Source organism: Dama dama, chromosome 18 (assembly GCF_033118175.1).
Source record: "Dama dama isolate Ldn47 chromosome 18, ASM3311817v1, whole genome shotgun sequence".
Classification (NCBI taxonomy): Eukaryota; Metazoa; Chordata; class Mammalia; order Artiodactyla; family Cervidae; genus Dama; species Dama dama.
The window spans coordinates 54,640,839-54,667,465 of NC_083698.1; the positions used below are offsets into that span (position 1 = coordinate 54,640,839).

The 26,627-nt window shown below is 35.9% G+C and overlaps 2 protein-coding genes across 2 annotated transcripts in view; one reads left to right on the forward strand and one right to left on the reverse strand.

Moving 5' to 3' along the window:
* The window catches only part of IMMP2L (inner mitochondrial membrane peptidase subunit 2), a 914,520-nt gene that overhangs the window by 420,718 nt on the left and 467,175 nt on the right, over window positions 1-26,627 (forward strand). The gene's annotated exons all lie outside the window — the stretch shown is intronic.
* LRRN3 (leucine rich repeat neuronal 3) overlaps window positions 13,598-26,627 on the reverse strand; it is a 39,090-nt gene continuing 26,060 nt past the window's right edge. Inside the window, exon 2 of the mRNA XM_061165348.1 lies at window positions 13,598-16,553. Within this exon, the coding sequence (XP_061021331.1) occupies window positions 14,068-16,194 (2,127 nt within the window). The 5' untranslated portion in view covers window positions 16,195-16,553 and the 3' untranslated portion in view covers window positions 13,598-14,067. The remainder of the gene's footprint in view (window positions 16,554-26,627) is intronic.

Consider the following 26,627-nt stretch of genomic DNA (forward strand, 5'->3'; position numbering starts at 1 on the left):
GAGTAAGTGTCTTTTAATTTCATAGCTGCAATCACCATCTGCAGTGATTTTGGAGCCCCAAAAATAAAGTCAGCCCCTGTTTCCACTGTTTCCCCATCTATTTCCCGTGAAGTGATGGGACCAGATGCCATGATCTTAGTTTTCTGAATGTTGAGATTTAAGCCAACTTTTTCACTCTCCTCTTTCACTTTCATCAAGAGGCTTTTTAGTTCCTCTTCACTTTCTGCCATAAGGATGGTGTCATCTGCATATCTGAGGTTATTGATGTTTCTCCTGGCAATCTTGACCCCAGCTTGTGCTTCTTCCAGCCCAGTGTTTCTCATGATGTACTCTGCATATAAGTTAAATAAGCAGGGTGACAATATACAGCCTTGATGTGCTTCTTTTCCTATTTGGAACCAGTAGGTATTACCAAACTAACAATCTTTCAGTTTGCTTTTACATGGAGACTGAATCCCTCCCACCACTGCCCATTAAAACTTACTAGAAAAGACTTGGTATGTCACTGAAATTTTCTAAACCTAAATGTTCCCACCTACATACAAAATTGGGCTGCTGGTAGTATCTACCTCATAGGAGTTCATTAGCTTATACGTCTGCCAGGGCTTCAGACAGTTCAGTTCAGTCGCTCAGTTGTGTCCGACTCTTTGCGACCCCATGAATCGTGGCATGCCAGGCCTCCCTGTCCATCACCAACTCCTGGAGTTTACTCAATCTCATGTCCATGGAGTCAGTGATGCCGTCCAGCCATCTCATTCTCTGTCATCCCCTTCTTCTCCTGCCCCCAACCCCTCCCAGCATCAGGGAAACCCCTTAGCATTTACTAAATGCTGGTGATGATGTATTGGTGGTATTGCTAACTACCAGACTTGGCATCAGAAATGATGACCCTTGACTATCTAGAGTCAGTACTGCTCTCAGTTGAGACTAATGCAGGCATTTTGTTAATGCTGCTCCCCAGGTAAATGCAGAGAGCTTAGGACACCTAGCTGGTCAGTTCTGTTTCTGGTGCTATATTTTAAGAGAGACTTTAATAACTTGTATCATCTCCATAAGAGTGACCTGAATAGCTTTAAGGATATAGACTTCTTCAGTGTGGAGCAAAGAACATAGGGACACGATAGCATGATCAGCTTTGCAGGCTGCCCTGTAGTACATACATTATATTCATTCCTTTTTTGCGTCCTAAAAGAAAACTGATAAAAACTAGAAAGAAGGGAATTCTCAGTTGAACATGAGCATAAAAAACTTTTTACTCCTAAAGCTTGACAAAAATGTAATAGGCTGCTATATAAGGGACTGATATAGGGAAGATGGTAACATCTGTCAGTCCTATCATTGGGAGATTTGGGGGCTGGGTGAGGAGATGATGGAGTGAGCAGTGAAGTCATCTTTCATCCCGAGACTGGAGGTTGTTCATGGCACTTTTCCAGTCTGGGCAGTTCTGCTGCTGCTGCTGCTAAGTCGCTTCAGTCATGTCTGACTCTTAGCGACCCCATGGACTGCAGCCTACCAGGCTCCTCTGTCCATGGGATTTTCCAGGCAAGAGTACTGGAGTGGGGTCCCATTGCCTTCTCCACTGGGCACCTCTAGTCTGCACTAAAAGTGAAGGTAGTAGAGTCACAGATACTATAACCTTCGTGAAAAATAAAATGACAGGTTTTTGTAAGAGGGAAACATGAAGAATATGGGGCTCTCTTTTCTGAATTTTTTGATTTTATATAATAACTACATGTTACTTTAGTAATGAAACATATTAAGGTAAAATGATATAAAATTATGTACTTTGAAGTATTTTAAAGAATAATCTGACATTATGATAAGTTTGGAATTTCAAATCAAGGAGATATTTAGGAGAGATTTACTATAAAAACTCCTTTCTGACACCAGATTATTTAAAGATCATAGGGTTGGCTTTTCCCACTATAGCAAAAATCTTTATTGATAAGCTGATTGCCACTGTGAAAGGTACCCACAAGTTTTTAACAGTGTTCACTTGGGATCAGGGGAAAGATGCAATGGGTTTGCAAATTTGATAATGATTTTATTTAATATATCCATTGCTGGGACCAATAATTCATCAAAGTAGGTTAGCATAATTTTTATAACATCAGAGTAGCTATGGATGACATATTCAAATGCTAGACTATAGATAATACATATAATTCATATACACATGAAAATATCTTTTTTTTTTTTGAAAATATCTTATGTCTTAAAAAGTACTTGACAAACATGTGATCAGAGATTTGTGATGTCTTCATAAATTTAATATTATAACTTTAGTTCCAACGTCTGGGGCTACTGATCTCATAAAGCTTCTAGTATTTCACACTTTCTGATTTCTGTGAAACTAAACTGTACTTATTTTTTCCATAATGAGATGAGAGTTTGTGTTGACCACCATACACATTATTACCCAGCATGAGTGTTCACACTGAAAAACAGTTGGCCTGAGTACTACAGGCTAGCACTGGGGCAGAGTTTACTCTTATCAATCAAACAAACCTCACTCTGTCATTACACTTATTTAGTATCATTTTGTTTAAAGGCTATGTGGCTCTTCTCTGTTATCCATAGCAAAGTGAAATGAAACAGCCACCTTCACCAGGGTGAGTTGTTGTCCTCTTCATAATTAGGAGCTCACTTCAGAGTGTTTGGAAGTCTTTCTGGGCATATCCAGAAATACTTGAAATATCATGGGAAGGTAGATGTGTTTTTACCCATTTCATTTTATGTTTGGAATATTCCCCTCATTTTCAGGTAAGAACTTCCAAAAAAGTTTTCAAGCAAAAGATATTTAAGGATTGAAAAGTAACTAACTTAGTATTTCTGAAATTTTATGCTAATGCTTATATTTTATATTTATTATGTCTATGCCTATTAATGTTTACCTCCTCTTAAATTTTAAGTACATCTTCAACGTTGAACTTTAATTTATTGACATAATTCACTTTTATAGTAATATAGATTAGACCTGTATTAGGCAATATTCATAAAATTTTCTCAAGAATGCTCAGCTGTAGAATGAGTGTCCAATTCATGTAGGTCAGTGTTTCTACCTACAATGCTCTTTCTTACTTTAAGTTATTTTGAGTTCAGGGTCTCAACTGAGTAATTCTTTTTTATATTATCTGAGGAAATTGATATATATGAGATCCAGTTAGAACTGTGTACGATATGGCAGAAAACATAATCCATTGAATTGAGACCACTGTTATTTCCTGGTGTTCCTAAATCTGTTTTTTTCTTATTAAACTCTATGTAACATATCTGTGAAATTTCTGAGAAATACAACTGATAGTAGAAATAGAACTATATTGGTCTTAAACTCAAACACATAAACCCTAATTTTACATTACATGGGTTTCTGTGTACAAAACTGTCTTTCATTTATTTGCTCTTTAGGGAAACAGTGGAGATCTGTAGTAACATTTTGACTCTTTGTTAATTTCACAGAAGGTGTATTTTTTTAATATCTGAAAATAGGATACCTTGCATCTAATGGACTATACTTACTCTGAACATGAATATTGTGTGCCTGAGTATGTGCTTGTGTCTTGAGAGGGATACTGTGTGTGTATGTATGGTTTCAGATTAGGGAGACCTGAGGAGTAGTACAGATAGTGTTCCTGTATCTCTGTTTCCTTTTCTCTTTTATTTCCCACGTCTTCTCAATATTCCCGGCTATGGAGGACTAAGAAAGGATGAGAAACTGTTTCTTTGTTATAGAGGGAGAGAGGAGAGAAACATGGAAAACTAACATTTGTAACTTTATAAATTAGTTCCAATGTTTTAAATTTGGCCAAAGCTTTTCCCCCGGAATATTAGTTTCCACCATGTTTGGCACCAAATAAGGTTTGATTTTTTTTTTTTTTTTTAACTCATATCTTCATCTGTCTTTTTGAAGCTAGCTCCAGCCTTTTTTCCTTCTTAGAACTTTCTCCCAGCTACTCAGCATGCTGTTGCTATTCAAAATTCTCAGCCTGTTGTGATCTTTACACTGTCCCTAGCCTGTTCCCAGCATTCCTCCGCTCTTTAATTGGGAGATTGTGTAAAGGCAGTTTTAGTTGTTAGAGCCCTTTCTTGCCTTCTTTATAATAATCCATACCCCAACGTATGTGTAAGCTATCCGCATGCCTATCATATTTTTATTAACCTATATTGCAATTACCAGATTCATTTGTTGGTATCTACCTATAGGCTATAAGTTTTATAATGTCAGGGAGTTTGTCTATCATAGGCAATATTGCATCTCTAGTAGTTAATACCATGTCTGGCACATAGCAGATCCTCAATAAATGAAGAGTGCATGGGTAAGATTCATGTATGAATGAAAGCATGGGCCATACCTTCTCTGTTTAGAGAGTTTGCTATTGTTGTAGTAACAAAGGAGTTCTTACATACAAATGATTCATTAAAAAAAAAAATCAAAGTGGAGTGGTATCTGTAGAATGAGAAATGGTTCAGCATAGTGACTTTGATATATTTGCAAGCACAATTGGTGCTCATTAAATTTCTGAGATACTTCACATATAAAATCTGCATGTCAATTTAACTCCATAGAAGCTCACTAATCTATGCAAATGTTCACTTGTTTTAATGAATCACTTTATTTCTTCCACTGGGACATACAGAAGATCCACTTCATAAATGGACATCTGGAGATTTTAATCTCATGGTTAAAATTGATAGTGTCAAGTTTTTGTTTAATATTTTTTGCTGCCCCATTTATCAGCAAACAATCCATGTTCCCTAATCTATGTTAAGTAGCTTTTAATCCCCTAGAACAAATTCTTTATTAGAACTCCTCAGAACCAATTCATAAATCCCAATTCATGTGTTAGAACTCCTCAGAACCAGAGGTATGTAATAGACTACAAGTTGTCCAGCAAAGCTAAACTAAACTCTGTCAGGGTCCATTTACTTATAACCCCTAAGCTGCAGATGTTTATGACATCAAGATACATGAAGATGGGCATGTTGGCAGAAAGTTGAAAAGATTTCCCCTTTAAGCTTTATTCTATATGTACCTCCTTTCAAGGTCAGAGTTATCATGTTCAGTTCAGTTCAGTCACTCAGTCATGTCTGACTCTTTGCGACCCCACGAACCACAACACGCCAGCCCTCCCTATCCATCACCAACTGCCGGAGCTTACTCAAACTCATGTCCATCGAGTCGGTGATGCCATCCAACCATCCCATCCTCTGTCATCCTGTTCCCCTCCTGTCCTTAATCTTTCCCAGCATCAGGGTCTTTTCAAATGAGTCAGCACTTTGTATCAGGTGGCCAAAGTATTGGAGTTTCAGCTTCAACATCAGTCATTCCAATGAACACCCAGGACTGATCTGCTTTAGGATGGACTGGTTGGAACTCCTTGCAGTCCAAGGAACTCTCAAGAGTCTTCTCCAACACCACTGTTCAAAAGCATCAATTCTTCAGCACTCAGCTTTCTTCACAGTCCAACTCTCACATCCATACATGACCACTGGAAAAACCATAGCTTTGCCTAGACAGACCTTTGTTGACAAAGTAACATCTCTGCTTTTTAATATGCTGTCTAGGTTGGTCATAACTTTCCTTCCAAGGAGTAAGCGTCTTTTAATTTCATGGCCGCAGTCACCATCTGCAGTGATTTTGGAGCCCCCCAAAATAAAGTCAGCCACTGTTTCCACTATTTCCCTATTTGCCATGAAGTGATGGGACCAGATGCCATGATCTTAGTTTTCTGAATGTTGAGCTTTAAGCCAAGTTTTTCACTCTCCTCTTTCACTTTCATCAAGAGGCTCTTTGGTTCTTCACTTTCTGTCATAAGGGTGATGTTGTCTGAGTTATCATGTATGACAAACCTAAGCTAGAGTCAGAAAGCAGATAAAACAGGTGACTGACTATTCTTCACTTTTCTGCAATGGGATAGAAAAAGAGGACTATACATAGGATCATGAAATGGATGCATGGAAATAATTATAGAAAGGTCTTTTATAAGTCCCTAAAGTACCTTTCAGGCTTTGCAGGTGGTTCAGTGGTAAGTATTCCGCCTGCCATGCAGTAGATGTGAGTTTCATCCCAGGGTCAGGAAGATTCCCTGGAGAAGGAAGTGGCAATGCACTCCAGTATTCTTGTCTGGGAAATCCCATGGACAGAGGAGCCTGGCGGGCTGCAGTTGATGGGGTCACAAAAGAGTAGGACATGACCTAACAACAACTAAGCAACTGCAAAAGCCACAGAAGTATCTTTCAGCCAGTGAGTACTTAGTGAATATGCTTATTTAATAATTTAACTTATAAGAATATATACAGGTCTTTGGGGTTTTGTTTGTGTATGTGTGGTTGATAAACCAGTGCCCACAGCCTGTCTTTGGCAAGCAGTAACACAGTTGGCAAATTGGAGCCCTTTACACCAATTGCTCATGCAAAACTGAGATAGGAATATGAAAATGAATATATTTATGGAGGTAGTTAGATGATAAGCACAATTAATGAATCTGGTATACTATTTATATGTAGTCCCTCCCCAAATCCATCTTTTAGTTATTTTTGTGGGTTAAGGCATGCCAGAAAAGGATCTGACTGTTACTTTTTCACATGATATTATGTCTTTTGTTTATTTTTTTCTGGTCTATATTGTTATTATCTTGGGAGAAAAAATTACTTCTCTGAGAATGATTTATAAAGTGGGAGTGTTAGTGCTGAACCCACAAGTATTTCATGAAAACTGAATTAATGTAAATATGTGTGTGTGTGTGAGAGAGAGAGACAGAGACAGAGGAATGTAAACATGGAGACACAGCAGGAGAGTGAGCCTGTATATCTGTCAGTATGCATGATACATAGAAAGATGGTAAATGTTCATTTTCCCCACACTGCTTCTCCTTTAGATCCAGAGTGGATTTATTATGACCATAGCACATTTTTAGTATGGTACATATTCACCATTCAGTAAGTGGTATTCCTTTCTAGTTTTTATCTTGCTACTCAAGGAACTATGAATGTATACCTGTTCAAATGTAATAATGTTGTTAATGATATTCCCATTAGTTGCTATACATTATATCTGCCAGGAAAATCTCTCAAGCATCACATTGTGATTTCAGGCCTGAGCCTGGACTGAGATGCACATAATCCGTTGTTTGAAAAACCTAACATCCCTTACCCTGACACAGTTGTTTTTGATGTAACTGAGTTTTTCAATGCAACCTATTAAATCTCTATGAATGCATGCATATAAAGATTTTGATAGAAGAAAGAAATAGATGATTTTTGTCCTACTTTTAATCTTTTCTCTATTGAGTGAAGTGAAGTGAAAGTTGCTCAGTCATGTCCAACTCTGTGACACCATGGACTACACAGTCTGGAATTCTCCAGGGCAGTTCCTGGAGTGGGTAGCCTTTCCTTTCTTCAGGGGATTTTCCCAACCCAGGGAATGAACCCAGGTATCCCGCATTGCAGGTGGATTCTTTTCTCTATTTAAGGGCTCTTACTTTTATACTCAAAGGTTTGGGTTGGTTAGTTAGAATCACATAATCATATAAATTAATACATTTTATATATAAATATGTTTTATTAACTCTAATAAAATAAGGAATTTAATATGAAAATCATATCAATATATGAATGTTGGTTTGTTTGGCAGCTGCCTAAGAAACAGGGATGGGAATTCCAGAAATCTTAAAAAGTTATTTCTAGACATGATTTTTTTGTTCTTTTCTTAAACATGTGACTCCTCTCTGTAATCATTATTAAAGGAATGTTTACCAGAGATATCTGTCTTTAATCCCAGTTTTGATAGTGAACTTCAGTGTTATATAGTATTCTTTTAAGAACTCTTTTGGTGTCTTTGAGCATCACTCAGTTCAGTCACTCAGTCGTGTCCAACTCTTTGTGATCCCATGGACAGCAACATGTCAGGCTTTCCTGTCCATCGCCATCTCCTGGGACTTGCTCAAACTCACATCCATCGAGTCGGTGATACCATTCAAACACCTCCTCCTCTGTCATCCCCTTCTCCTCTTGCCTTCAGTCTTTCCCAGCATCCGGGTCTTTTCCAGTGAATCAGTTCTTCACATCAGGTGGCCGAAGTATTGGAGATTCAGCTTCAGCATCAGTCCAGTGAATATTCAGGACTGATCTCCTTTAGGATGGACTGGTTGGATCTCCTAGCAGTCGAAGGGACTCTCAAGTCTTTTCCAACACCACAGTTCAAAAAGCATCAATTGTTTGATGCTCAGCTTACTTTATGGTCCAACTCTTACATCCATACATGACTACTAGAAAAACCATAATTTTGATTATATGAACCTTTGCTAAGTAATGTCTCTGCTTTTTAATTGCTGTCTATGTCGGTCATAGCTTTTCTTGCAAGGAGCAAACGTCTTTTAATTTCATGGCTGCAGTCACCATCTGCAGTGATTTTTGAGCCCAAGAAAATAAAGTCTGTCACTGTTTTTCTTGTTTCCCCATCCATTTGCCATGAAGTGATGGGATCAGTTGCCACGATCTTCATTTTGACTGTTCAGTTTTAAGCCAGCCTTTTCACTCTCCTTTTTCACTTTCATCAAGATGCTCTTATTTCTTCACTTTCTGCCGTAAGGGTGGTCTCATCTGCATATCTGAGTTATTGGTATTTCTCCCGACAATCTTGATTCCAGCTTGTGCTTCATCCAGCCCAGTATTTCGCATGATGTACTCTGCATATGAGGTAAATAAGCCCTGACATACTCCTTTTCCAATTTGGTCCAGTCTGTTGATCCATGTCCAGTTCTAACCATTGCTTCTTGACCTGCAGGTAAGGTAAGTTCTTTGATCATTCCTTTAATAATGACATTTCTGTTGGTTTAAGAACTATTTGTCTTTATCAACCTTGAATCTGTTACCACAGATGACAGGGAGATTATTTTATTACTGTCTGATTCTCTCTATTCTAGGATTAGGAGGGTCAATTTATGTCCAAGGTTTACTCCATTGTTTGTTCCAGAGGCTGGTAAACATTGTAAATGAATATCACAACTGAATGTTGAATCAACACCTTCAGACACTGAACCATATGTTTTAGTGAGAAGCTGGATTTTTCTTAAAATGGTCACAGAATTCCATTAGTTTCTTGAAGATATATCAGAATTAGAAAAGATATACACACTAAGCACTATGAAAACTTCAAATGCCATAACAATTCATCCTTCTGAAAGGCTTGTTGAAGTCAGCCACAATTCATTTTTTTATGCTTTGTTATTCTGGACCACATTACACTAATATGGAAGTTATATGTGATAAATTTGTTCTTAAGTCATTGCTTACTTAAATACCTCACTTTACTTTTAAGAGAAAGCTATATATCAGTGTATCTGTGATATATCTAACCCTTTATTTGATATTGACCATATGGCTTTTTTCGAAGATAAGCTAAGTGTTCTCTGATGTATGTATAACTGAACTAGAGTAAGTGAATCCATATCTATATGGGTTTGTCTATTTTCAGTAGGAATAAAAAGGAAATGTTTCCTTTTCATGTGTTCCAAATTTCATGTGTCTTCTCACTTGAGAATGCTGAATGCTTCCTAGTCAATTCAAGAGGACCTTTGCTATATCATTAATGGAATGTTTAGGCCAGATTTTGGTAATAATTTATATTTTAAGACTACTATTCTTTAAAGTTTGTATTTTAATACTTATTAGAATTTAAAGTATTTTAATACTTTAATATTTTAGTTATAATTAAAATTTGTATTTTAATTTTGGATACTTTAGTGGATATACAGACCATGGAAATAAAAATTAACTCAGATTTTTCCATTGTATTTCTGTGGATAAACAGTGTTTTATTTTTCCCTTGCCTCAGAGAAATAATATAAATCAAGTTGGTGGTCACCCTTAACAATAGGTAAAGTTCTCTCTTTTCAAATTAACACAGAGACGTGGTCACTATTGTATTGAAATTAGAGTCAGATTCTTTCTTTTTCCAGACCTCCATGATACTTATTATAGCATTTTGATTCTAGGCTGTTTTTGATTTTGCTTCATGGCTATTTCTTTCCAGTATAATACTGCCATACTCCTAAGCAACAGGAGTTGCTTAGCAATTCATTTGTTGGGGTAAAATAATATTATAATGATTAAAGAATGCAAAACTATGGCTGAAAATTTAAAGAGAAAATTTAAATTTCTCTTTAACATTTAAAGAGAAAATCATTTTAGTCTTTCTGTTTAGATTTATTCCCAGATGACCATTTGGGCTGTTTGATGTTCTAAATTACCTGTGATAACCATATTCTTTGAAAAAAAAACTTTGAATTTATTTGTTAGAATTTGTTTTGGCAATTTACAGAGATACAGAAAGACAGAGAATGAATCAAAGGACATGTAGCCACAATATAATTACTATTAATAATTCCTCATCTCCTAGAAAGTCAGCATGTAGTGAACATAAAGATGTTCTTGATAGTTATATATACAATGAGAATTCTTTTCAGCTACTTGTGATAGCTGTGAGAACATTTTTTAAGGAGATATATAATTTTAGTTGTTTGCTTTATTGGTTACTCACCTATCACTTCTAATTTTTCATGCAAAAGGCTAATCTATGAAATTGCTATTCATAGCTGTTGTAAGATTTTATAAGAGTGGATAGAGTAAGTTGGTCTTCCTCATAAAATACTTAAACATTTTGGCAGTGATAGATTTACCTTCTTGAATTTAACTTCCTCATATTTCTTGGGCAATCAATCTATGTTGAGAATAGGGGAAACATAATAGTTATCTATGTTTCTGTGATTTGAAATAATTTATGGTAAGTAGACAAGCATCTTGATGTTAACTAGTCTGAGGATGGTGTTAGGCTAGTGTGTGTGTATTAAGAGCAATAATAGAATTAAGTTCCTATATCAACATGTGATAAATAAAACATTTTAGACCAAATGAAAAAAATTGATTTTCTGAATATAACCATTCTGTGAAGGTGTGGATTGAAACTGGGTCTCCACTAGGTAACAGTTAACATGTATTTTTGAAAGCAGTGATACATTATCATAATGTGGTCTAGTTGAATAGAAGCCCCTTAATGGTGGTGAATTTGTCCTGTTCACTTCTATTTTTCCAGTGACTAATAGCCATTCAATACATACATATTGAATATAAACAAAATAAAATATATTTAAGTGAATGAAGGATTTATAATTTTGAAATTATGCTTACTGTTATGTAATTTTGCTTAATTTTTAATCTAATTAGAATAAAATTTAAGTACTGTGATAAGTATTAAAGGACTGATCTATGTATCATAAATCTATTCCATTTCTTGCTAAGCAAAATGGTCACATTTGACTGGTCATATGTCACATATTGTTACATGGCTTTGTTGATAGTTGCACATTTTACACCACATTGTTTGTATGCAGTTTTGTATTCAACTAGGCATTCTTGTTTTCCAAAAATTGGGATTTATTTTGTAGTGTAATTTATAAATTTTTTTTTTCTAAAAAATGTTTTCCTTTATGCCAAGTGAGGGGGCCATTTGGCATCCATAGCGATATAAACTTTGGAGTTTTATGTATTATAGGCAAAGTTCTCATTGGTATTCATATGACATCACCAAATTCTAAGTTACATGTGTTGGGTACTCTGTGCAGTGCTTAGTTAATTTTATGTGAATTTTAGGAGGTAACATAGGGAGTATGAAATGCCATTCTGTTGTTGAAGCAAATGTCTTTTTTTTCCCCCTCACTGGAAATTTAGATTAAAATTTGAGCAAGGAAATAGGATCATGATTTGCTTTGAGCATCTGTATTTATTCAGCTGTAACAGAAATACTTAATTTCTGTGCTCACTGTAAGGTATCTATTCAGAATACGTATTTACTGCAATTTCTCTAAGAAAAATGTAGCTTGAAATGGATTCTCAGCTTCCCCATATGTTTGTTATAGTTCTTCATGCAGATAGACATATACAAGGTACCTAAGCAAGTTCTTGCTGACCTATACAATACCTGCATCCTATCAGGTCATATTTCAGCTCCTATATTTTTGATAAATAGCCTGGCTCTTAAAAAGCTCTGTCCATGGTGCTGAAACCTCTTGTGATGTATGAGCGTGTCTTGCTGATAAATTCTAATGTCAGCCTCTCTGTGATAGTGATTCATCAGGTTGTAAAATTTGTGTTTGGGCAACACACTGTATTAGCAAGTTTCATATTTTGTTTGTGGTAAAATTAACACAGTTTGTCCTTTTGTATTAAAGAATTCATAACAATTACTTTCAAGCATTGCATTAACAGCTTGGATTTCATTAGATACTGTTAGTGCTATCACAAAAGCAAATGTCTAGTATTAACAAATAAATTGATATGACTTAAGTGCTAGAGATGTTTACAGGCCAGTGACATGTTGGTAATAGGAAGGAAGCTTCTATAAGAGCAGTTAAGCAATTGATTATGAACAGTTAAAGTAGCAATTAACAAGGAAGCCTTGTAGAGATAAGAAATTTGCATGTAGAAAGTAAGGCTTATTACTGTTGGTGTTTTTTTAAAAAATAGTTTCAGGATGTTTTATTTGTATATAGATACATTTTTGGGGGGTAGAACTATGGATTTTTGTTTGTAAATATGACTAAAACCTTAAAAAGTCTTGGTAGTTTTTTCCAGGTAAAACTCTTGTATTTTTTGTATAAGATTCTAAATTACAAATATTAGTATTTCAATGATTCTTGATTTTTTAAGCTGCATTCCTTTAGGTGCCTTACATATAGTCATAGAGAACTGCACTTTTTTTTGGTTTGCTTTATTCTAAATTAGTCTCAGAATCTTTTCATTAGTAAAACAGTCCTCTAAAATTTCTGTTTAACTCTGGAACTTCTTCTATTATCAATTCTGTATATCTTAAGATAAAATTTAAAAATTCCAGTCTCAGAAAATTGTAGTCTCCTAAAATTCTAAAATCTATTGTTTTCCTGGGATAAAGAACCATCCACTTTGATCATAACTATCTTTAAGTCCATACCAACTGGATAAGTTGCTATGCAATTATATAAACCCGCTTCTTTGGGGGCCATATAGGATATATTGTTTTCTTACTGTATTTGCAATATAGAAGAGTATTAGACTATTTGCTTGTTATTGCAGTGAAGCTCATTAACTATTTACAATCACAACAAGATTTGAAAATTACACCTAGGTAAGTCCTAGTGAGATTTGGTGATATTTTCTATAAAGGAAGCAGCCTAATATTGAGTTACTATCAATTATTAAAATAAGACTTTCAGTTCCTTAAATATTGGGTTTTACATGAACCTAATAATTAAATCCAGTCCAAAAGCTTCTTGTTAAGAAAATCTTTAAGTGAATACATAATTTCCTAGAGGATTTGTATTTATCAATAAGGGGTTAAGTACAATATTATTATTGCTGTTCAATATTGATAAAGTGCCTTCCAAGATCCATTTTTGTGCATTATAAATATGTAGTTACATCACCCAGTACAAGTCTAACTCTTAGCCTTCCAAATTTCATTATAGAAAAACACTTTTGAAAACACTGTCACTTAAATATCTGGTCGGATGATATTTCCCAGAAATTATTCTTTATTTAGAAACAAAAACAAGACAAAAGCAACTGATTTTAATCCAAAATGTATTTTTCCTTATAAAAGAGGTCCACATACTCACTGTGTCTACTCTACAGAATTTGTCCATTTTATTACACCACGTGTCAATTCAAGTTTATCGGGTCACTGCAAAAACTCGTGGCTAATATGTGTAATACAACACAGGAGGAGGTATTGCTCAGTTCAACTACTCTTATATACTTAAAAAAAATACAGAAATGTTTTTGTCCACTTTAACTGTAGTCCAGACAGAAAAGTTACATGAAAGGTCTAGAAAACGGATTTATTTGATTTGGTTGCCACAGTACCCTTTGAAGCCAGTTAATTAAAATGCTGAACTTGTACATATGTCCATGGTCAGGAGCAGCACTGGTGAAGCTTAAACTTCTTTCTACAAAGTAATATTTCTCTGCCTTTTTTTTTTTAAAGTACAACCACAGTTTTGACTTTTTGTTTGAAGTAGATTGAGTTGGTTGTTTTTAGGACATGTTAGTTGGCACGCCTATAACAGTTGCTTTTACTTCCAGTGCTGTACCTTTTTCTTTGCCTGTTTCCCAGAGGTTGATCAGAGGAGGGTAAAGCTCATTGAATGCAAAAGTTGGTTTCTGTAAGTAATTCCTTACATAGTTATGCCCACCATCACAGTTGACTTCTTGAGAGAGGAAGATGAAAAGACATATCACACCAATAATCCCCAGAGAGCCTCCAAGGCAAGCCATAAATGTTGTGGTGTTATTCTTTTCATACTCTTTTTGATCAGGGTCCAAACCTTTTGTGGTGACATTTACACATTGTTTTCTGCTTTTTTGATAGATGGTAGGGATATCGATACAAATCTTATACTCAGTTGCTGGGTTCAGATGAGTAAGATTATACACCTTGACATCAGATGGTATTCGCGCACTTTGAGCAGCATGGGAATTCTCAGCCTTGACAAAGGCTGTCCACTTAATACTGGATTTGAGAATTTTAGAACTTGCTTTCCAAGACACCAGAACTGAATTAGCCTGAACATCTTTTATTTTAATATTCAAGGACCCATTGTTATCCTGGGGAAGAGAGCCATCCACTTTGATCATAACAGACTTCAAGTCAGCACCCACCAGGTTAGTTGCTATGCAAGTATATATACCCGCTTCTGCTGGGGTGATGCCACTTATGTCAAGGGTGCCTTCAGAATGGACATAGAACTTGTCTGTTAGAGTATTCGGCAAGAGTTTTTTACCAGAAGGTGTTATCCAGTAGATTTCAGGCTGCGGCTCTGCGGTAGCTCTGCAGTGTAAGGAAACGTAACTCCCAGCTTCTAAATCCAGGTTGGAAGGAAAACTCTCAGGAGCTATAAGAGGGAGACAGATTTCCATCATTTCCCTAAAATGCACCTGCCGCACATTCTGGCCTTGGAATTCGGGCGGGTCCACACAGAACAGTGACTCTGGCTCCATAAATCGAATGTTGGTTTTGTTCATATTAATCCAGCGGATGACACAGTCACATCTGATCGGATTGCTGTGTATGCTGACTTCCTTGAGGTTTGGCAGAGACTCAACCGTACCCTGGTACAGGGCGCTAAGGGCGTTGCTGTTGAGCATAAGTGATTCCAGCTTGGGCAGCCGGAAGAATGCATTTGGGTGAATGTAAGACAACCTGGGGTTGTTAGTAGCTTCTATTTTTCTTAAATCTGGCAAGTTATCCACAGCAAGACTGTCGATGGAAATCAGCTCAGGCATATTGTTTATTCCCAACTCTTTTAAGTGTAGCATATTGCTAAAATCTCCCCTCCGTATTCTGTTAATGGGATTTTTATTTAGATCCAAAAATTTGAGGTTAACTGCTTTTTGAAGAGCAACATTGGGCACTTTAATAAGCCTGTTGTCATAAAAAGAAATGCTTTCTAAGTTTTCAAGTCCAACCAAGGCGTTATCTGGTATTTCTGTGAGGTTTATACCAGCTATAACCAGGCTTCGAAGATTGATAAGAGGCTTAAAGTTCATATCTTTGATTCTGATGATTGGATTTTCCCCAATCATCAGAATCTCCAGATTGGGAAGAGCCTCAAACCACTTACTGTTGATCATCTGCAATCTGTTTGAATTGAGATGAAGTCGAAGAAGATTATGTAGGCCAATAAAGGCTCCTGGTGAAATTGTAGAAAGCAAGTTGTGATTAATATAGAGTTCTTGTAAGTTGCTTAGTCCAGACAGACATTTTTCAGGCAGCTCAGTAAGTTTGTTTTCTTCTAGATATACAGAAAGAAGCTGAGGCATCTTTTTTACATTAATGTTGGTGACTGAAGATAAGTTGTTTTGAGATAAGTCCAGGCCAGTAAGGTTTACTGGAAAGTCTATGGAGTATTCAATTTTTGCAATATTGTTAGTCTGTAGTAGCAGAATCTGTGTGTCAGCAGGCAGTCCGGCTGGGAAATTTGAAAGACCTAAATCATTACAATCCACTGTAGATGCCTCCATATAAATGGATCGAGGTGTAAACCAGGGCCGGATTTCACATGTACATAACTGTGGGCAATCTGCTTTTTTATCTACAGCTTGTACTAGGGTAGTGATAACTAGGCCAAGTAGCACATGAATTTGGAGTGGCAGGTCCTTCATCTTAGCTTTCTTCTTCAGAAATTTAATGGGCCCTTAAGGATTCCACGGTCACTGCTAGTAAGATCAGTAAGAGCTGATTGATAAAAAAAATAGTTGCTTTTGTCAAATGATGAATGCCAGAGAACGGCAAAGATTTTCTTCATGGAAATAAGTGCCAGTGCCACAGTTGCATTGTCCAGAAATGCCATGCATATTGGAGAAAAGGCTTCTGTCTCCTTTATGATAGAATATGGATTTAACTTTTGAAGATGGAGTATGTATAGATGGTCACAGGAAATTAGGCAATTCATTTATTTAGGAGTATAATATTCACATCCCATGCTTGTTCAGTACTTGCAGGAATAGCAGCATGATGCTAACTATAATAAAGTAAAATATAAAAGAAAAAAGAAAAATAATTAGTCCAAAGGAAAAAATACAATACCCATTAACTAATTATGATTCTTACATATAATAGTCTTACTTTACAGTTAATTCAATATGTTTTGATGACTTTATTCCCTGTTATGACTGCCCTTAGTAGTAACTGGCCCAGACATTGGACAGGCTGCGAAACTGTATCTTTAGAAGACTTAAGTTACATTAAACATAAAGAATTTTTCTCTGTTTTTCAAATCTTTGCTTGTTTTATTGTTTGTTATTATAAGCTATTATTTGTTGTTCTATTTGACAATTACAGTGGGGGGGGAGGAGAAAACCTTTCAGTGATGGCTTTTTTATTTTCTCTTAGAGAGGCAAAATTAAAAGGTTATAAATAAACAATAAATAAATAATGCTGTTCAGTTAAAAATCAAATGAGTTAGACTGTGATTCCTCAGGTTTCCAGGAGAAGACAGTTAGAAACAAAATTATAAAATGATGTAGAAATTGTGGTATTTAGCTGAATTTTCCATTTTCATTCATACTTCTTTCCAAAGTCTCCTTTGTATAAAGTGATTTGTATTTTGTAGTCTTTGGAAAAGATTGTCTAACTTGCTGTAGATGCACTTGTATATTGTCACGCTTAGCTGAAATTCAGATTAATGTTAGACCATTTTATTATCCCCTGAAAATAACTTACATTCCATTAGTTACAGCAATTAAAAAATAACTTTATCACATCAGTAAAACAGACACTTAGCTATACCTTCTTTTAAAGGGTTACTGATGTCTTTGTTGTAATAATAAGCAACTGCAAAATCCAGTTGCAATTTTGATATGTGCTGTATTATAAAATACCCCACAACTTTCAGATGTCCACTCCACCTCTTAGACTGCTGGTGAGTTCTCCCTGCAAATGTACGGGACAGCTGGAGCACGTTTGCCCTGTTCATTCTGAGATTGTGCCTACCAGGAGTAACTCTGCTGAATAATCAGTCTGTGAATACTGTTCTTTCATCTCTGCCCAGTATTGACATTCATGATGGCATTGCTGACTGACGCTAACATGGGTATTTCAGTGACAGAGATAAATATATTTGGAGATATAGCTTCCACAGAGAGATAAACCTTTTTTTTTTAATTTAATTAAAAAATTCCTTGGTTTTAAAACTTGTGAAAAATTTACAGTTCGAAGTCACATCTTATCCTCCTCTTATAAACTAAGACATTTGATAAAACTGGATCATGAAGTTCAGATAACTACTAAGTTATCCTGAATTAAGTATCTTTTTTTTAAAATTACTTCACCTATTTAATGATCAGAATTCCTTTTTTTTATAAAATACTCCTCAGATATTATTATTCTTAATCTGTTTTAAGTAACCTCTAAGCCCCTTGAAAGAATTTAATACAACTGCTTCTTCCCTGAAGACACCTTATAAATCCTTAGACTTCCATGATCTGGGGTCCCTCCTCTTTTTCTCTGTATTTCTTGTCATCTTCTGCCATTCTCCTGCATGCAGCCTTCTCTCTGCCTGTAGAACTATAGATGCCTCAACTTCTTCTCTCTGCCTGGATTGCCTGTTTCTTTGTTTTAAGTTAATTCTTGCTGTTTTATCAACCTTCAGTTCAAGCATCACCTCTCTAGGAAGCCTTCCATGTAACTCCTCCCCCCCAAGTTGTACCTAGCTTCCTGCTAGTACAGGGTGGTTCCAAGGCCCTAGCACACATCTCTGTTAGAATTTTTAGTTGATTTTCTCTCTCCTCAGACACTCACTTCCTTGCAAGCCTGAGATCTGCCTGATTTTGCAACCCCAGCTCCTGGGCATGGTAATTAGAACACAGTAGATGCTCAAGAAAGGTTTTCAGTGAACTGATAAGTGAATTACATTAATAAATATATATATTCATCTTTCGATATACAATTTAAGCAGCTTGGTTTAATTTCCTAATTTCAAATCTAGCTGGTTTAGTGCACATAAATCTACTATACAGAATAGGTGTTAACTTTATTGCTAAAATTCAAGCTTTATATTTGAGTGTAATATAAAAGAGCTAGATTTTAAAGAAAAGTCATCTAATATTATATCTTAATTTATTCCTTAATTAATTCAGTCAAAATTTAATGAACACCTATTATGTGTCAGTTTGGGTTCATAGTCAGAGGATAAAAGGATGACTTAGATATGATTTCTTCTCTTCATAAGTTTTCAGTCTTTCAAGGGTGACACATGTAAATAGGGAGAGGTATCAGGATAGAATTTGAAATAGAAAGCTATTGCATCTCTATTTTCAAAATGAAGAAAAAGCCTAGGTACAAAGTATAAAAGATATTTCAGTGTGTTGCCACAAATGTTAATAACTCAGTTGTGAACTGAGCAATCATAATTTCAGGCAATTAATCAGTTAGATCCAGTTTCTCTATCAAAGAGAAACCTATATTCTCCTTTATGTTAACTAAAGGATTAGAAATGTTCAAGGTAAAACATTCTTTTGGGGGGGATCTTAACCTAATGCCATTTTTTGTTTTAAAATTCTTGTGTTTTCTTAAATTTATATGTATCTTTAATTAGAAACTCTTTTCTGACCTCATTTTTTCATTTTGCCATAGTCACATGCCAAAAACAACCAAATCTGAACGTTTCTTTTGAAATACATTTATTCTGAACTATATTTGTTCTGTAAGCTTTTGAAAATAAGGAGAGTTCTGAAAGTACTGAACACATTTGAGTTTTATTTTTCCAGGTCCGTAGGAAGAAATTGTCAGTATGGGAAGTACAACAGAGGATGTGTAAATTTTGCCTTTATTGTAATATTGATTTTTTTTTTTCATGTCTTTGTAAATGATGATGATACTTTCACTAATGGATTATTTGGCATGGATTGTTTGCAGGAGAGTAAGGCAGTAATAACATCTTACATATTAGTGCTTTGCAGTTTTCAAAGACCTTTGATATCCATTGTTTATTTTATGTTATTAATGACTTTGAAACAGATTGCAGAGGGATTTTAACCACTGTTTTTGTTTTTGTTTTTGTTTTTGACAAGGCTATTGACAATCTATCTGCCTGGAATCACACAGCTAATAATTGATGAGGTGGAATTAGAATCCAGGCTTTATCTTTAGGCCTGCAGCTCTTTCTAGTAAGGCATGTTGCCTACACATGTAAACATGTGATGAAATCATATTGACAAAGGTAGTGCAGTGATTTATTTCTTACGATGGGCTGCCATTACCTTTGTCTTCAGCTTTTCAAATTTAGAATATTAATATTATCAGTCTACTAATAGTGAGCAGGGTGTGATTCACACTAAACAGACTCACAAAGGACAAGACCCAAATCCCAACACATTACAGTGAGGAATATGACTATCAAGAGTACAAATGTTAATACCTGAATCTGCCAGTCAATGCTTTTGCTTCATTTTAAAAATATACTTGGCAGTACAAATTATGAACCTGCAGTTTGTTTGTGAATAGAGAGTCGGGGCAGGGAATTTAGGTTAGACTTCTTATTATTGTCATCAGACATGATAGTCTGACATGCTTGCTTTAGTAAAGAGCAAATATCATCACAGGAAACTGAACCTCTTGAGCCTCATGGCCTTTAGCATGGCCTCAGCCCCCAAAAGCTTATTGTGGGAAACTTTTTCCAGATTTATTCTTGGTCATTTCTCATCTGTGTCATGATAATTATTTGTTTACACTTCTTTTTCCCCTTACTTGCCATAAAATTATTAGACAATAGATTATTGCTAGACATTAGGTTATTAGACTATTTCCTTACTAGGTATAAGATTTTTAGATTGCTACTTTCTAAATTATGAGGTCACTATTATTCTTGTTGGGAACTGTGCTCAGCGTCCTTCTGATTTGATTATATTAGTGTACTTGATTGGTTGATTAGCGCCTCGGCCAGTATGTAGGTCATTAGACAAATGTTTGCTACATGATCATTCACAATTGTCTTTCTATAACTTGTGTTAGATGATAGCACATGGACTAGTGATTAAAATGACTTTTTGTCCTTAAGTAACTTTCAACACCAAAAAGCGTGGTTAAAATCCCTGTGTAATCTGTTTCAAGGTCATCGCCTGAAATGCAGGAGACCCCAGTTTGATTCCTGGGTCGGGAAGATCTGCTGGAGAAGGGATAGGCTACCCACTCCAGCATACTTAGGCTTCCCTTGTGGCTCAGCTGGTAGAGAATCCTCCAGCGATGCGGGAGATCTGGGTTCAATCCCTGGGTTGGGAAGATCCCCTGGAGAAGGAAAAGACTACTCACTCCAGTATTTTGGCCTGGAGAATTCCATGGACTCTATAGTCCATGGCGTTGCAAAGAGTTGAACATGACAGAGCGACTTTCACTTTCAACTTACAATTAGCAACATAGAAAAAAAAAATAAAGAGGAAAAGATATGCCCCCAAATTTTTACAGAATTTTTTTCTTATTGTTTGACAGTTAGAAAGAAATATCACAATTATACTGCAAAGTTTCCATTGGGAAAACAGAAAATGGTTTACTTTACTAGCACCAATTTTAAAACATAGCTGGTCTTTAGGTACACCTTAGTTTTATCAGTGAGAAAATGGTGTTTGTTGGTGGCAATTTTGAGACTTGGGCTAGATAGTAATTATATTGGTGACGTTGCTTTTACATGCATTGGTGTAAAAATTTTTTGTTTTAATTAACAAACTAGTTATGTCATTAAGCGGGGATCGGGATGGGGAATACGTGTAAATCCATGGCTGATTCATATCAATGTATGACAAAACCCACTGAAATGTTGTGAAGTGATTGGCCTCCAACTAATTAAAAAAAAAAGATTAAAAAAAAAAAATAAATGGACCAGCATCCCATCTTCACTTTTTGAGAATTTTAATGTATGTGCCCTAAATCCTCTTACTTTTATCCTTCTTCTCCCTCATCTTTCCTTTTTAAATATATTGAAGTAAAAAGAGAAAGTCTCTGAAAAATTTTTTCAAACTTAGAAAATTTGTATTATACAATTATTGATATATTTACTTAATTTCCTATACTCCATCAATTTGCTGGGATTTTTTTTTCTTCTAAGGAATAGGAAAATTATACTTGAAAATATCAGTATTTCAAGTTAGGTTTAAAGATTTCAGGACTGTTGCTTGGGAAGATGATCTGGAACCTTGTATTGAGACTGGGATATAATAAGCCTTCAAATAAATACTTTATGATAGATGAATGTATGAATGGATGGATGTTTATAAAGTACATAATGTATAGATAAAACATTGTCCTCTTCTTCAAAATAAAGTAAGCCATATGCAATAAAACTTAATAATTGTAGATACATCTTCATTAAATGATTTCCTGTTGTTAATGTACACATCATATATGTGGTCATACTTAGGAGCTGAGAACCAATTCATACTTAACTATTGCTCATTTCAGTTGCTTTTTCATTTAAAGCTTCTTTGTAAGGTCATGTTTATACTTCCTTTTAGTTTTAATGGCAACAGAATCTTCCATATATTAAAGCAAAGATAAGCTATAATTGAATATTATACAATTTCAGAAGACATTGTTAGTGAAATGTCACCAGGAATGAAAACTGACATCTCAATGAAATGTATTATATCAAGGCTCTTTTAAATGACTTGAATGAATGACTCATACAAGTCTAAAGGCAAACCCTACTAGAGTTTACTATCTATCTACTTTTTCATTTATTCTTCCATTCAGTCTTTCAGTAAGTATTTGCTGAGAGCCTACTGTATCAGTCATTGTGCTTTCATTTCTAGTCATTACATTTCATAAGATTTTTAAGAATTGAAAGATTAAAAATGATTTTTCTTTGACAAAGTGTAATTGGCAGTGTACGTAAGGCCTTTTTGGGGGTTGGCAAATTCAGAAGACTTTTTATTTTTTAATTTAAAAGGCATTTTAAGACGAAATTTTTCTCATAGCATCTTTATTTTTTTCCTGTTGGCTTCCCCATGTCATTTTTGCCTGATATTTGGGAGAATGACATTGAAACATGTATATTATCATATGTGAAACAGATCCCAGTCCAGGTTCGATCCATGAGACAGGGTGCTCGGGGCTGGTACACTGGGATGACCCAGAGGGATGGAATGGGGAGGGAGGTGGGAGCGGGGGTTCTGGATGGGGAACACATGTGCACCTGTGGTGGATTCATGTCAATGTATGGCAAAACCACTACAATATTGTAAAGTAATTAGCCTCCAATTAAAATAAATAAATTTATATTTAAAAAATTAAACAACAACAACAAAAATCCCCCGCCAGTGTTTTATATGTTTTAAATTAAATAATATGTGCAAATTAGACTCTGACCAGCAGTGTAAAACTCCCAGTTTCGGCCATTCAAAGAAAGCAATTTTAAGAATTCTCATACCTTAAGGATATTTTTTAATATTTGTGGACATTCATAACTTTAGATTTCTTTAAAATAAAAATAGAAATAGTTTCTAGCTATAAATTATACATGGAATTTTTGAGACCAAAAACTAGTTTTTCCTTGGTAAAAGAGATCTTCATTCTTTAGCTTCTGTTTTTCTCCGTTTCTGAAACATTGACCAGACACCTCCTTTTTGGCAGACACTGTTGTAGGCACTGCAAAGTCAACAATAAATAAGATAAATTGTCTGTTCACCAAGTTCTCGGGGTTACTGAAGGAGAAGAGAACAGAGGACGCCGCACTGTAGAGCTGACTTGTAACAGTAGCATCTGCACTGCTCTGCAGATACACAGAGGAGGAGGGATTCCTAGGTCTCTCCACCCAGCACAAGTAACTTGAGCCTTCTGCATTCTTTTATAATGCTTATAAAAACTTAACTGAAGTAGTGGGGAAACACGTGGGTAAGAAGATTTCATATCCAGTATCTTTCAGGTGAATTTTTACAATCGTAAAGCTTAAGAACAAAGTGTGGCTTCTTCCCCGTACCTCATTATGTGTATTATAAAGACTGCAGAGTCTGAAGAAGCGAAACATTTGGATGCTTAAGTTAAAAAATTGTTAAAGATAGGAGGTTGCTATGGCTACATTAAAGCCCAGTTTTTCTGTTTCTTCTATAGCAAATTGCTAGCTAAGTTCATTTGTGTAAAGAACTTGAATTCTATTCTCCCATTATCTGACTTTACATTCCTTTGTTCTAAGATTCAGTCTTTCTTCAATTCTAATTGAAGGTTCTGTATCCCAAAGGTATTGTTGGACTACACCAAATGCATCCGTATAAAAGGTTATTGTTTTTTTCTTGAGAAATATTTATTTTCCAGTTTTTCAGAACATAATTGTTCTATGTCAACATTCAGGGAGTGGATAATGGTGACTATTTAGAGTAGTTTAATGAATGCCAACTTAAAATATTTAGCTGTTAATAAAAAATTGATAAACAGGAAGAAAATTTGCTTTGCATTATGAAATATGGATCAAGTTTACTAGGTGATTGTGTGATTGAGGACACAGCATCTTACTTTCCTATGCCCCAAGTTATTGATCATTAGAATTTAGAAAATGGTTGTATGATCATTAAGGTTTTTTTCATATTCTAAGCTTATATGATACTACTCTGAACATGAAAAATATTTTTAAAAATATCTAAAATGTAGCTGTGGGTAAGGAGTTTTAACCTTTGTATTTAATTGATCACTTGTTTATAGTTAGTGCTGTAGTTCTATGTCTTAAACACATTAGGATCACTGAATTTTAGTCATTATGGGTTTTTTTTAACGCTATCAGATTGATTACCTGCCATTATTCCTATTTCATTTTATATTTATATCTAGTCAGTAAATGAAGAAGAGAGTTACTTTAGTCATCATATTGAGGTACACTAACCACTGGGTAAGTAAATTACCTGAATTAGGTCCCTTGATGGAATAAATAAATAAATGGAAAAAATGAGTTGCTAGTAACTATTAATATTGGTATATGAACAATATGTGCCTTATGATGGTTTTTTTTTGCTAATTTGAAGGATATGGATTTTTAATAATATTAAAGTTTCAGCCACCTCAGTAAACTTAGCATCATATTCAGTTCAGTTCAGTTCAGTTTAGTTGCTCAGTCGTGTCCGACTCTTTGCGACCCCATGGACTGCAGCACGCCAGGCCTCCCTGTCCATCACTGACTCCCAGAGTTTACTCAAACTGATGTCCATTGAGTCAGTGATGCAATCCAACCATCTCATCCTCTGTCGTCCCCTTCTCCTCCTTCCCCCAATCCCTCACAGCATCAGGGTCTTTTCCAGTGAGTCAACTCTTTGCATGAGATGGCCAAAGTATTGGAGTTTCAGCTTCAGCATCAGTCCTTTATTAAATTAGAGTATTTTTGATGTCATAGAAATTTTTAGCTAGAAATGGGCATAGAGATCTATTGATTCTTAACCTCATCTCAGTTATGAAACCCTTTGTTTAAATAACGTCTAACCTAGGCTCACAGTAGGTCAAACATAGGAAAGAAGATCTATTCTGATTAACATGACAGGTGGATGGTGGAGGAGAGTCAGATTTGTGGAAATATTTAAATGCCACCCAGTCTGGTTTTACATCTGATCCTGAAGAGGCTCCAAAGACCACGGTTCTCTGAACCATCTATTGCATCCTTTCTTAGAAATGAGGTAGTGAAGGTCCTCAGAAGTGAAATGATTCAGGCAAAGTGGTTCATTTTAGAAGGGTGTTGAAAATCTGCAGAGACCTTAGTGGCTCAAGTGGTAAAGAATCCGCCTACAATGCGGGAGATGCAGATTCATTCCCTGGGTCGGAGAAGGAAATGACAACCCACTCCAGTTTTCTTGCCTGAGAAATCCTATGGACAGAGGAGCCTGGTGGGCTACAGTCCACGGGGTCCACGGGGTTGCAGAAGTCATGACTTAGCAACTAAGCAGTAACAACTATGTTCTTAGACATGACTGAGCGACTAACACTTTGACTTTGACTTAAGTATTCTTTCTAAAGCAAATTCCCCCACTGCCATCTCAGTCTAGGGACCTTCCACAGTGAGGTCTCTCTTCCTTGGCCTTGAAGTGAAGTGAAAGTCTGTCAGTTGTGTCCAACTCTTTGCGACCCCATGGACTGTACAGTCCATGGAATTCTCCAGGCCAGGATACTGGAGCGGGTAGCCTTTCCCTTCTCCAGGGGATCCTCCCAACCCAGGTGTTGAACTCAGGTCTCCCACGTTGCAGGTGGATTCTTTACCAACTGAGCAACAAGGGAAGCCCTTGGCCTTGACTGACTCTTAATTGGCCTTTCTCCTTTCAAGGTGGGAAGAATACCTAAGTGTGTTATGAAGGCACTGAGTCTCCAAGGTAACTAGGAGCTGCATATGGGATGGGGCAAGGAAGAAGGATGTGCTCTGGAGGAGAGTGGAAGGAGCAGTTAAAAACAACAGATAAATGGCAAGCATGTCCCATGTAGTGCTGGTCTCATGCCTTATGTAAATTGCCACAGGTATTCCTCATGTCATCTCCTTTTGTAGACTCTGATATCATCCTTCATTTTCACATTAAGGCCAAAGAGGTTACATGATTTGCCATTTTATTCCCCCTCAGATTCAAGGCCCTTTATTTTGCCTCTAATCCACTGCTAAATTAATTAAACACAGAGGTCATTAACTGATAGGACTCTAATTTTGCAGTGGCCTTTGTAAACAAACCCAAATCTAAGCCTGTAAATGCCTCAAGGTTACAAAATCAAACTGCTAAGGACAGCAAGGCAAATAGCTCAGCAGACTTTAAACTATAGCCAATCACTGCTTTCTTTGCTTCCACATTTTCTCTCTTAAAGCCTCTCTCTGAGTTCCTGCCAATGGGGCCTCCTAACCACTTCCAGTTTTACTCTACTCTATTCAAATTGATTTTTGCTCAAATAAAGTCTTAAAATCTCAATATTCCTCAGTTAATCTTATACTATCACTGAGTCCTCATCCATGGAATTCTCCAGGCAAGAATACTGGAGAGGTTAGCTGTTCCCTTCTCCAAGGGATGGATCTTCACGACCCACAGATCAAACCTGGGTCTCCTATATTGCAAGCAGATTCCTAATCATCTGAGCCACCAGGGGGAGACGACTGAAC